This window comes from Semicossyphus pulcher, unplaced genomic scaffold (genome assembly GCF_022749685.1).
Source record: "Semicossyphus pulcher isolate SPU_LCO1_2020_fin unplaced genomic scaffold, fSemPul1.0.p SCAF_17, whole genome shotgun sequence".
NCBI classification, from domain to species: Eukaryota; Metazoa; Chordata; class Actinopteri; order Labriformes; family Labridae; genus Semicossyphus; species Semicossyphus pulcher.
The window spans coordinates 4064513-4075751 of NW_027211681.1; the positions used below are offsets into that span (position 1 = coordinate 4064513).

The 11239-nt window shown below is 41.6% G+C and overlaps 2 protein-coding genes across 2 annotated transcripts; both read right to left on the minus strand.

Annotated features, from left to right (window-relative positions):
• Positions 1-5: 5 nt before the first annotated feature.
• On the minus strand, positions 6-2960 carry LOC138595330 (nucleoredoxin-like protein 1). Its single transcript, XM_069666698.1, has 3 exons — positions 2725-2960; positions 493-582; positions 6-348 (listed from the first exon to the last, which is right to left on the minus strand). The coding sequence occupies exons 1-3, from the start codon at positions 2958-2960 to the stop codon at positions 6-8; spliced, it is 669 nt and encodes a 222-aa protein (XP_069522799.1).
• Positions 2961-5567: 2607 nt separating this feature from the next.
• On the minus strand, positions 5568-6533 carry LOC138595391 (nucleoredoxin-like protein 1). The gene is made up of 3 exons (XM_069666783.1): positions 6298-6533; positions 6054-6143; positions 5568-5943 (listed from the first exon to the last, which is right to left on the minus strand). The coding sequence occupies exons 1-3, from the start codon at positions 6531-6533 to the stop codon at positions 5568-5570; spliced, it is 702 nt and encodes a 233-aa protein (XP_069522884.1).
• Between the last annotated feature and the right edge of the window lie 4706 nt (positions 6534-11239).

Below are 11239 nucleotides of genomic sequence, written 5' to 3' on the forward strand. Positions count from 1 at the left end.
CTCCATCAAAAAGGAGACCCTCCTCCGTCTTTTTCCACTTCCTCCTCTCCGCCTCCACCTCCTCCCGACCCTCTGTGCTTTTTCTTCTTCTTTTTCTTCGTCTCATCCTCCACCTTGTACTTCAGCCTCCTCACAGGGTCACTCAGGCTGCACATGGACTTCTGCCCAAAGTCCTCGTTGATCATGAAGTTCCTGTCGATGAGCTCAGCCGCTTCCTGCCAGTTTTGGTAGCAGTCTGTGCCGAGGCAGAGAATCTCCTCCACCGCATTCGGGACAAGGATGGAGCTGTCGGGACGCAGCACCACCACTGTGGGCAGCTCCTCCACGTTTAACATGGCCTCCAGCTCCCTGAGGACACACACACTCACACACTGTACACACATTGGCACAAATATTCGCATACAGCTAATAGATTTATACAGCTAGGTATATTTACTCTGCAATCATCCAACAGCAGGTTGTGCACCCAGCTAAGTGTTTACTCCCACACACCTCCTGTAGGGGTCCTCGTAGGCCAGAAACAAGCTCCTCTTGGGCAGCTGTTTGAGGAAGCTCTCTTGCTGTTCCTCTGACTGGTCCAAACTAATGGATGAAAGAAAAGGAAAGATAGCTGGGGGAAATGGGACTGACAGATAAAATGCAAGTTTAAAAACACAATTGTTCTATTTTATTCGTTACTATAAAAATTGGAATAAGTAACTATGCAATGACTGAGAGAACGGCCATCTAAGGATATTTAACTAATCATTGCCCAGAGATACAATTCACCATATTCACACAGAGGCCATTTTCCTCTTAGGTCGAGGGTGGGAAGCTCAAGTTAGGTTTTACTGTTACAGGTTGTTATTCATATGAAGGGAATCTAAAAAAATATTGTTTCACTGCTTCTTGATTGATCAGCAACTGTAAAGATAATTGATATTGAAAATCTGGAGGGAAATAAGGCCACATTTTAACTATAACAACATATGATAAAACCCATAAGCTATGGGGAGATAACAGCTAGCATTTTGTAAGCTAGGAATTTATTCATTTCCTAACACTACCAAACTTTCTTAGCTTTCAGCCACATCCTACCTAACTGTAATATTAGCTATACTGGCTGAATGCTAACATTAGCTGTTGTTTGACTCTAGCCAAATGGGTTATCAAATATGTTGTTTCAACTTATTATCTCTTGATGTTTGCCTAGATTCTCAATACACGTCTTTTCACTTGCTGAATAATAAAGAAAAGAATAGTGATAGTAAAAATCCACACGGGCATCTTGCCATTTTTCAAAGTAGAGCATAATAGAAAACCCATTAGCCACTGTAAGACGAAATTTAACAATTAACATTACTAAATTAATTGTGTTACATGAAACGGTAAATTCCTCGCGAACCTCAGATGTTTGCCAGCTAATGGTGGTGTTAGCTAAGAAGTAGTTAAGTGCTAACATTAAATGTTGTGTCTTAGCTGGCGGTAACTGGTTAGTTATCAAATATGTTGTTTCGTTAACCAATTAGGCCTACTTATCATAGCAAACAACAGCTAATGTTAGCATTCAACCACTTTTTAACAATTAACATTTCCAATAAATTGTCTCACATGAAATGATACAGTTCTTGCTAACCTCAGATGCTTGCCAGCTAACGGTGGTGTTAGCTAAGAAGTAGTTGAGTGCTAACTTTAACTGTTGTGTCTTAGCTGATGGTAACTTGTCAGTTATCAAATACGTTGTTTCGTTAAGAATCATAGCGGACAACAGCTAATGGTAGTATTCAACCACTTCCTAACAATTACAATTAGCCTACCAATTAATTGTGTTACATTAAACGATAAATTCCTTGGATGTTGGCCAGCTAACGGTGGTGTTAGCTAAGAAGTAGTTGAGTGCTAATGTTGTTTAGATAACCATAGCAGACAACAGCTAATGTTAGCCTTCAACCACTTTCTAACTAACATTGCCAATTAATTGTCTTACACAAAACGATAAATTCCTCGCCAACCTCAGATGTTTGTTAGCTAACAGAGGTGTAGCTAAGAAGTAGTTAAGTGCAAACGTTAACTGTTGTGACTTAGCGTACTGTAACTTGTTATCAAATATGTTATTTTGATAACCAATTAGCTATCGTACCACACAACAGCTAATGTTAGCGTTCAACCACTTCCTAGCTAACATTTATGCCTTACCTATTGTATCATGTAACACTACCAAATGGTAATATGAGAAAACGCCACTGCATGCTAACCGGAGATCGGCAGTGGCTTGAACCTAATATTATCAAATAAGTTGAATGCTAATATGCTGACTACTGTTAACACAATTTTAGCTTATCTTTGATATACAGCTTGATTTCTCTCTGGATTTTCACTGTTCATTGTCTTTGCAGATGCTCAGTAGGAGAAGCCAAAAAGGATCATTTGCATACCCTGCATTTATACTACTTACAACCTGAAAAACAGCAGCACAACATTATAACAGAATTTGAGCTTCCCACCCTGTGTGACATCAGAGGAAAAAAGCTGTGGTGTGAATATTGTGAATGGGAAGTACGTCAACGGTTTCTGTACAGAAGTGCATATACACACAGAAAGGTTTAAATCTGGGTGAGGGTAAGGGGTTTGGTTGAGCAGCTGACGAGACTAAGTTTAGTTTTGGTGATTAAATGTGTTCCAAGGCAAATGCTAACAACACCGTGTGTATCTGTGTGTGTGTGTGTGTGTGTGTGTGTGTTGTACCTGATGTACACGAGAACCAGCTGAGCAGAGCGATCTACATAAAACTCATCTGTCAACCTTTTGAAGAAGTTGCTGAGCGTGGGCGCAAACTGCTGGCAGCTCTCACAGGCTGCAGATGCAAAGAAGAGCATCAGGATGCGATTCTGCAGGCGTGTTACAATCTCACGCTCTGTATCCAGCTCATCCTGGTCTCTGTTGTTCTTCACCAGGATCCGGTCAACAAACAGGTCCACCATGATGGAGCGTCACAGGAAGGTGTACTGAGGCCTGGTAAGGTGCATGATAGGTAATATACATGGTTTTAACAGGGAAACCATCAGAAATGCTAATTAATGGAGAAAGACCAACATACATGAGAACATCTGGAAAAGTTTCGCAAAAGTTAATCTTACCTGAGGTGTTATTTAATAACTCCCCTATAAATTATTCTGCATGCAGGCCTTCAAACCTCCCATTAATCTTACAAGTCCATCTTGCTAGATTAAATCAGATAATCCTCAGTTGCTTACCTTTCACAAATATTATCTCCCCTCCAGGCCGCAAATCCAAAAAGAAAACAGCCTTCAAAATATTGTTGTTTTTTTTGTCTTTCCAGCTCTTCCTGGGTCGTTCTTATGTCATTTCCCAGTCTGTCAGTATATAACACGCTCACTCATTGCCTGAGTCTCCTTCACCTTGATAACTGCTCACTCCCTCTTCCTTTGTGTCCCTGCGCTCCTCCTCCCCTCCTCTGTCTGTGAGGAGGGATTGAGAGACAAGGTGACAGAGGGACAGCGGACATAAGTGCTTACGGTGATTGTGTGTGTGTGTGTGTGTGAAGGCAGTGACTGAGCGAGAAACTATAGAAATTACAGAATGAGAGACGTGCTTGAAAAAATAAAAAGCCATTAATGAAGTGAGCCACAGAGAGACGTTTATTATTCAGTAACTAATGGAGGAGCAGAACCACAGGGAGCGTCTGGTTAGCGATAGTCTGATTCACTCTAATGGGAGCAGCACAATGTGGCCTTGAAGCCACAGCAGAGACACGCACACACACACAGTTTGAGTTAGCACAATAGGGAATGTATTGCTTCTTAGAGATCAATACAACTTATATTTAACTATGCAATAACAAAATAAAATATATCTCAAGATATGCTCCATAAGAAACAGAAAAAAGCAACAAAGAGGCTAAAATAATTAACACTTACAGTGACAAAACATGGATTTCAATGTTGAACACCAGCAGGCGCCAGCGCCTACATTTAGTCTTTAACTGCAACATGTTTTCAGTCACTTGGGGGCTTTAAAGCTGGAAAATAACCACATATAATGAATATTTGCCTTGTGTTAGAAAACATTTTGTAATACATTTTAACACCTGCAGATGTTGAGCAACACTCTAATCAACACTTTGTTTCTAGCGTCCCAGTGAATGTAAGTCCGGTATTCAGTCTCCTTTTAGATCTGGTTTGGTCTCCACCATCTCCTGAGAGTTTTCTGCTGGGCAGGTAGTTTACATGTGTTTATTATTTTGGGATTATTTTTACAGAAAGAAGCTGCTGAAGTGAGATTGATGTAAACTGAACTATCTGTAAACAATACGCTAAAAGAGGCAGAAAGGACAGCTGCACAGTCGGGTTTGTCTCAACGATTAACCCTTTTTCACTACATTAAATCATTCTCTCAATACCATAGACGACATGACCTCTCTGTTGCCCCCTGCTGACTGGCTGCAGTATAGGTCATAAAGCCCGCCTCCTCCATGTTAACAGATGGGACATGAGTCAAACTATAAAATCAAAATACACGTCAAATAAATGTTTCTCAGACTTGTGTTTCTGTTATTATGATGCTGATTTACGTCCAAGTCTTCATTTTAGTTTATTTTTAATTAGTTATTTGATGCTGTAAAAAGGATGATTGACAGCTACAAATACAGCTCCTGCAGCCGATTGTACGAAACTGATGCCTGAATAGCCCCCGAGGTGGGTGCTGCTTTTTACTTTTCCTCTCGCCGTTCCTCCTCTACTCTGCTAATCAGGAACAGATCGGCTGCAGGAGCCGTATTCGTCAACAGAGCTGTCAATCATCCTTTTTACAGCATCAAATAACTAAATAAACTTGTCAACCATGTTTGAGAAAAAAATGATTTGATAGTTTGACTCATGTCCCATCTGTTAACATGGAGGAGGCGGGCTGTATGACCTATACTGCAGCCAGTCAGCAGGGGGCACTAGAGGCTTCACTTTTAGGGAGCTGTCATGTCATCCATCTTTTTACATCGTCTGTCTAGTTATTGCTGGATACACAAATGCTGATGGAGGAGTTTTAAATTGGGATCCTGGGTCTTGATGCTTACAGGCATTTGACACATGAACTTTAAGCACATGTTTGTATCTGCATTTGGAGAATGACTTACAAAGTTAAATTATCTTAGTTAACAGCCATTTAGTTGAAAAAATTCAATCATAGACTGTTGATAGACTGGTAAAATAATAATCATAAGAGGAAGAACTCCATAAACATACAATGTTGAGTATCAGCAACAGGAGCTCAATTCTATGTAGAGCAACTCAATTAATGTCTCTCACAGTTTTGTGTGTTGTGCGGGCTTCAGCTATGTTGTGCTTATAAATGCCTTTTTTCAAACTCCGCTTTAAAATCCTGCCAGGCAGAGAAAATCTTTCACAGTGTTTTTCTAAAGAGCCTGTAAGGAGGCTGCAGTATCAGTAACCAACCATGAAATATTTATGAGGTCGACTTGAAGAGGTGCTGTAAGACAATCAACAGAAAACACTTCGCCTTATAGATATTTACACCTATATTTATATACTTGTTTTTTCTTTTATCCGTTCTCCTCATCTTCTCCTCCAAACTCCATGCTCTCCCTCCTTCCTCTTTGAATCCCAGTTTTCATCCTTCTCTTCCTCCTCTTCATATCTATCTTTGCCCTTCCCCCACAACTTCCACCATTTCTTCTTCCTCTTGTCGTCTTCTGTCTTGTACTTGAGTCTCCTCACAGGATCTGTGGCACTGCGCAGGTTCAGGTTGTCGCACTCCTCGTTGAGCATGAAACTCCTCTCAATGAGCTCAGCTGATTCCTGCCAGGCCTGAAAACAGTCTGAACCGCGTCGACAGATGTCCTGCACAGCGTTCGGAGAGAGGATGGAGCCGTCAGGACGAAGGACCACGACTGTCGGTACGTCCGTCACCTTAAACATGGCCTGCAGCTCTCTGGAGAGCAGAAAACACAGTATTTCAATGCACAATATTTAGGTACAATGTTCTTTTGTATATAATCTCATCAGCATACACCCAAAAAGTCAGACATACTGTCTACCTACTTCCTGTAAGGGTCCTCGAAGGCCACAAACAAAATCCTTTTATGCAGCTCTTTGAGGAATCGCTCCTGCTGCTCTTCTGATTGGTCCAAGCTGGAAAGAGGAGATGGAAATGGAAATCTTATGAATGCAAAAGAAACAGCAGGGATGTGTGTGTGTGTGTGTGTGTGTGTGTGTGTGTGTGTGTGTGTGTGTGTGTGTGTGTGTGAATCAAAGAGATAAAAAAAAAAGAGAGAGAGATAGAGACCTGACGTAGATGAGAGCGAGCAGTTTGGGGTATTCGATGTACGCTGGATCTTTGAGTCTCTTAAAGAAGTCATTGAGAGGAGGCAGGAACTCCTGGCACTTCTCACACTCAGTGGACGCAAAGAACAGCATGAGGATGCGGTTTTCGAGGATCCCTGTGATCTCTCGCTCCGTGTTGAGTTGATCCTGGTCCCAGTTGTTCTTCACCAGAACTCGGTCTAGGAACAGGTCCACCATGATGAAGGAAAGGTAAAGCGTAACAGCCCTGTGTGCAGAAGCAACACAGATATAGATTAGTATACATATGTGTAATTATAGTTGCATTTTTATCATGTTTACTGCAGTCCGTTACCTGCATCCATGCAGTCCGTTCACAAGCTCTTACACTGCTGTATATCATTAAGAGATCATCTGAGATTTCTGTGCAGCTTTAGCTATACGGCTGCATCAGAAGGATAATTATTCCCAAATTGAAGTGAGAAATGAGGCCGCACACTGTGGCTGCAATGTATTCTGGTTTATTAGCCGCTGAATACTTGGTTTCAAATCATATTTCTTTCTAGAATTAAATATTTATGACTCAGTAAGCATGAATAAAATTTCAAGTTTGGAAAAACATCTTTGGCTGTGACTTATGAAGAGTTTTAGCACACAAGAGCTCTGCTTCTTCAGGAATGAATGGGTTCGGTTTGATCCACTTTAGCAAAAAAATTTTGATTTCATTTTAATCACTCGCAGTCAAAGTGTTTTAGGTATCTATTTTGGTGTGACACATACGAGTCTTACATATACATTATATTCAAGCTGAACAAAGCATTTTAGAGTAGCAGTGTATGAACACAAAAATACATCAATAAAGAACCTTTATTCTATTCATGAATGAAGCATCTCTGACACTTTTATCTGTAGGCACAACAAATGGATCAAAAAAAGCAAATAAAGCAACAGATGAGTGACACTTTTCTTTAAATCAGTAGAAAACATCTGTTCAGAAAAAGAAGGAGAAGAAGAAAAGTAGTTCCCGACTTGCAGGTCAGGTCCTCCACAAGGTGTCGTATAATTAACGCGAAAGCAAATAACAAATGCGCCTTCAGTGTCTTCTACAGTGTTTGACAGTTTCTCTTTTCCTTTTTTCTTAAGATTACTGGATTATTAAACGTCCTGGAAATCTTTAAAGTATTCACATTAGGAACAAAAAACCCTCTTTGGTAGAAGTCAAGCCAGCAGACACATGCAGCTGGTGATTAGGGGATGAAAGTTGACGGTGCTTATCGCAAAGTGAAACAGGTTGGGAACCACTGAGTATAAAAGAAAAAATATGCAAACAGAATAACTTCTGCTTCAGAGGCAGGTCTGCTTATAATGTAAAACAGTTGTGATGTGGACAGCTATGGTGACGATATCCTGAATGAGCTGAGCTTACTCAAAAGAGAAAAAGTAGTGCACACAGGTTTTGAGGTAAAACTAAAATCTGGACACTAGTTAATTAGTAAACTGTACAGACATTTAAAAAGTTTAATTTGTCTTCTTGTTTGTTTTTAATAAATATACCCAGGACCTCAGCACCCTGTACTGATACTAAGATTAACCTACGAAAACAAAGAGGATGAATTTGTTTGTTTATCCTGGATTACGGGGATGTTCTGTCCGTGAACGCCTCAGCTCATTCTCTACATCTGCTCGCTGCTGCCTCACTGCACTCGTACTCGTGTGTTTGTTAGTTAACCGGTCATCACTATCCATGCGCACTGCACTGGTGTAGCTTCATTTAGAAATCCATGCTCGCACTGTTGCCCATTTACTACACCTCACACAAACGCTCCCGGGGCTTCATCACTTTGTCCAACCCATCAGTCCGTACTGAACTCGGTTAAAGGACCTTTTGTTACTCTGCCCCGTCAACCGGGAACACACTGCAGCAGAGTGTAAAGCATGGAGAGAGCGTCTGTGGGAACTGTCACCATGTAACGTTCTGCATCTATGACTTTAATGATTATTGTTATGCATCTCTGTACTGAATGTCCTGTGTGTGTGTGACTCTGTGTTGTTGCTGTCTAAGCAGGTCTCTCTTGAAAATGGGACCACATATCTTCATGAGATTAGTTGTCTAAATAAAGGCCAAATAAAATTAAACGATAACATTAAATGAAATGAGAAAATAGGCCCAGTGATGTCACTCTATATTCTTGAGAGAATTTTTGGTGGATGTGCCCTTTAAGTGATGCTCATGCGGCCCACTGAAGGACACTGAGTCTGTAAGCGACATTAGTTTTTGCAGACAGAAGAAATCATAATCTTAATTGGACACAACAGCCGGCCGGGATCAGCCGGTCAGGATGACTCAGACGTTTATGGGACCTTGTGTTTCTGAGAGCAGACTTCTGGATTAGTACAGAAAAACACATAAGAAGTAAATTTTCAGAAGTAAAGTTGAGGCCTAACAGCTCAGAAACGTGCTTTATCTGTCTGGACCAGCCTGTATTTCACTGTCGCAGCAGTCGCTGCAGGCTGAGAATTGACAGCGATAACCTCACAAATGAGATTTGGCTCTGTGGCTCTGAGCTGTGCCAGATCCATCTGAGACTGAAACTCCGGACTGAAACTTCCAAGGCCGACGAAGAAGAGAAATGTCTGAAATTGAGCAGCATCTCAACTTACCTGGAAAAAAAGAGGATTTAGAGGAAGACTCAGGAAGGTCAGAGCTTAAGTCCTACATTTGGAAAAAGTATTTCACAATCATCCGGTTCACTTTTTGAAGCTGATCGATCGCTCCTGATATAAACCAGCAGCACTGCCTCGTTTTGTAAGAAGCCTATTTAGGAGGCCATCAATCTTTGGACGTGCTGTTGCAGCTGCATATAACACAAGTCATTTAGCTCACCTGAAACTCCTGTAAGAAAAAGAAGTATATCCAGATTCTGCTCCCCTTCAAGCCATACTGTTCCTTCTTTGATTTGCTTTCTTCCTGCTTTCAGTCCAGTGAAGTTTGTTTCTTTTTGTGACACCTTTCGCTGCCTCTTCACCTTCTCGCTGTAACTTCTTCACTCTGCACTCTGCGGCCGACTGAGGGAGATTACAGATAGCTGGAGGTGTGTCAGTGCTGTAATTCAGGGGCAAAGGTTGCTACTGTGCGCGTGTGTCTGTGTGAGAGAGTGTGTGTGCGTGTGTGTGCGGCGTGGGCACTTAAACTGCAGCTCAACGGTAGCAATCTTATTACTAACACAGGAAGAGAGTGGAGGAAAGTAGGATGGAAAAACGAGACAATTGGATTGTGAGGAGAACACTGACATATGGGTTAAATGGAGGAAAGAAAGGCTGTGAGAAAACAAAGAAAATATTTCATGTTAGCAGCTGCTTCTACATTTCCCTAGCAGCCAAGCTGTCACTTATTTACTGCCTCAGAGCATCACAATGATTCTTCTGCATCCTGTCATCGAGGTGATTTTACAGCCAGGATGTGGAACGTCAAGGAAATGAAGTGAGGAAGTCGATAGTTTGAGTCGAGCCTGGTTCTAGTAAAACCCCAGCAGGTTGTACTGTAGAAAGTGGCTATTGATCTGCACAGGCACTCGCAGAAAACACAGGGGTTAATCTTAGAGAGGGCTGAGGTAAATATAGAGGTGGGGAGTGAGGGAGATCTAATGGGATTAGTCTGAAACCCTCACAGACATGTGCTGCTGCATGTGGAAGCAGACAAACATGCACACACATGCAGCACACTCACACACACTCACACACACAAAGACAGGGCCTCCTGCATCGTAAAGAAGATAAACGCATGTGAAGAAACATGCAACACATGCTGAAGCTTTCCAATGCTAATGGAATCGCTTTACTGTCAGGTCACATCACCAACTCTAGCAAGAGTCTCAGCAACCACTGGATGCACTGTCATTAATAACGCCGACATTTTGTCAGAATTATAAAAGAAACGCACGCTTCACTGAGCAGCAGGTGTCTGTCGACTCTTGTTCTGTAAGTCAACAGGGACATGCAACATGGTTTGGTACAAAAAAATAGAAATTAACAGACGATTTAATTCAAAGTCCTGCCTGTAGACGGTCTAAACATACACAACTAACACGTTTTAAATTAAAACATTTTTAATTTAAAGTTTCTTTTTACCAACGAAATGCGACGATTAATCAGTCAGGAAAAAAACTATTTGGATATTTTGATTATTAGTGAAGGGCAGCACGGTGGTGCAGTGGTCAGCTCTGTCGCCTCACAGCAAGAAGGTTCTTAGTTTGAACCCTGGTTCAGACGTAGGGGGTAGACGGATTCTCCCCGCGCATGCGTGGGTTCCCTCCGGGTACCGAAAGGTTGTCTGTCTCTGTGTGTCAGCCCTGTGATTGACTGGCGATCAGTTCAGGATCTACCCCGCCTCTTGCCCACTGACAGCTCCAGCCCCCCATTCATTTTATAAATAATCTGAAGATTAATACATAGTGAAAATAATTGTTAGTTGCAGCCCTAAATTAAATATTTTCTCTGTGCAGGATGCAGCCTGTAGAGCAGTCAGCAGAAGGGTCCTGCCTCACACAGTAAATTAGGGAGGGTCTGTGTTAACACAGTGAGGGAGGAGGAGTAATGGCGGCCTGCTGCAGCCCAACCTGACCATTATCTACTTGCTGGGAAGTCAAACAGCAGGAAGCACTAATTAAAAGAAACGTTTCAACTGGTTTGTGGAGCATTGAAGTCTGAGCTGAACTAAAACTGCTGTGTGCCAAAAAAAAGCAGAGCAGTGTATTTTGATGTTTGAGCCACTGTAGTTTCAGCTAGAAATAAACCCACAATTTGTACAGTGTCAGTGTAATTATGTACTTTAACTGAGCTTAGAGGGACGGATGCTTCAGCGTTTCCTCTTTATAGTCCGAGCTAAACACACGACACAACAAAGCAACCAAGTCTTTCATTATAAAAGTTTTTATTCAATCTTTGGT

Bases quoted from the DNA above. Each gene is read 5' to 3' on its own strand.
- LOC138595330 (XM_069666698.1), bottom strand. From the start codon at position 2,960: ATGGTGGACCTGTTTGTTGACCGGATCCTGGTGAAGAACAACAGAGAC. The intron at 583-2,724 runs GTACAACACACA...TTCATCCATTAG, and splicing joins CTGGTTCTCGTGTACATCAG to TTTGGACCAGTCAGAGGAAC. The intron at 349-492 runs GTGTGTGGGAGT...GTGTGTCCTCAG, and splicing joins TACGAGGACCCCTACAGGAG to GGAGCTGGAGGCCATGTTAA.
- LOC138595391 (XM_069666783.1), bottom strand. From the start codon at position 6,533: ATGGTGGACCTGTTCCTAGACCGAGTTCTGGTGAAGAACAACTGGGAC. The intron at 6,144-6,297 runs GTCTCTATCTCT...TCCTCTTTCCAG, and splicing joins CTCGCTCTCATCTACGTCAG to CTTGGACCAATCAGAAGAGC. The intron at 5,944-6,053 runs GTAGGTAGACAG...TCTGCTCTCCAG, and splicing joins TTCGAGGACCCTTACAGGAA to AGAGCTGCAGGCCATGTTTA.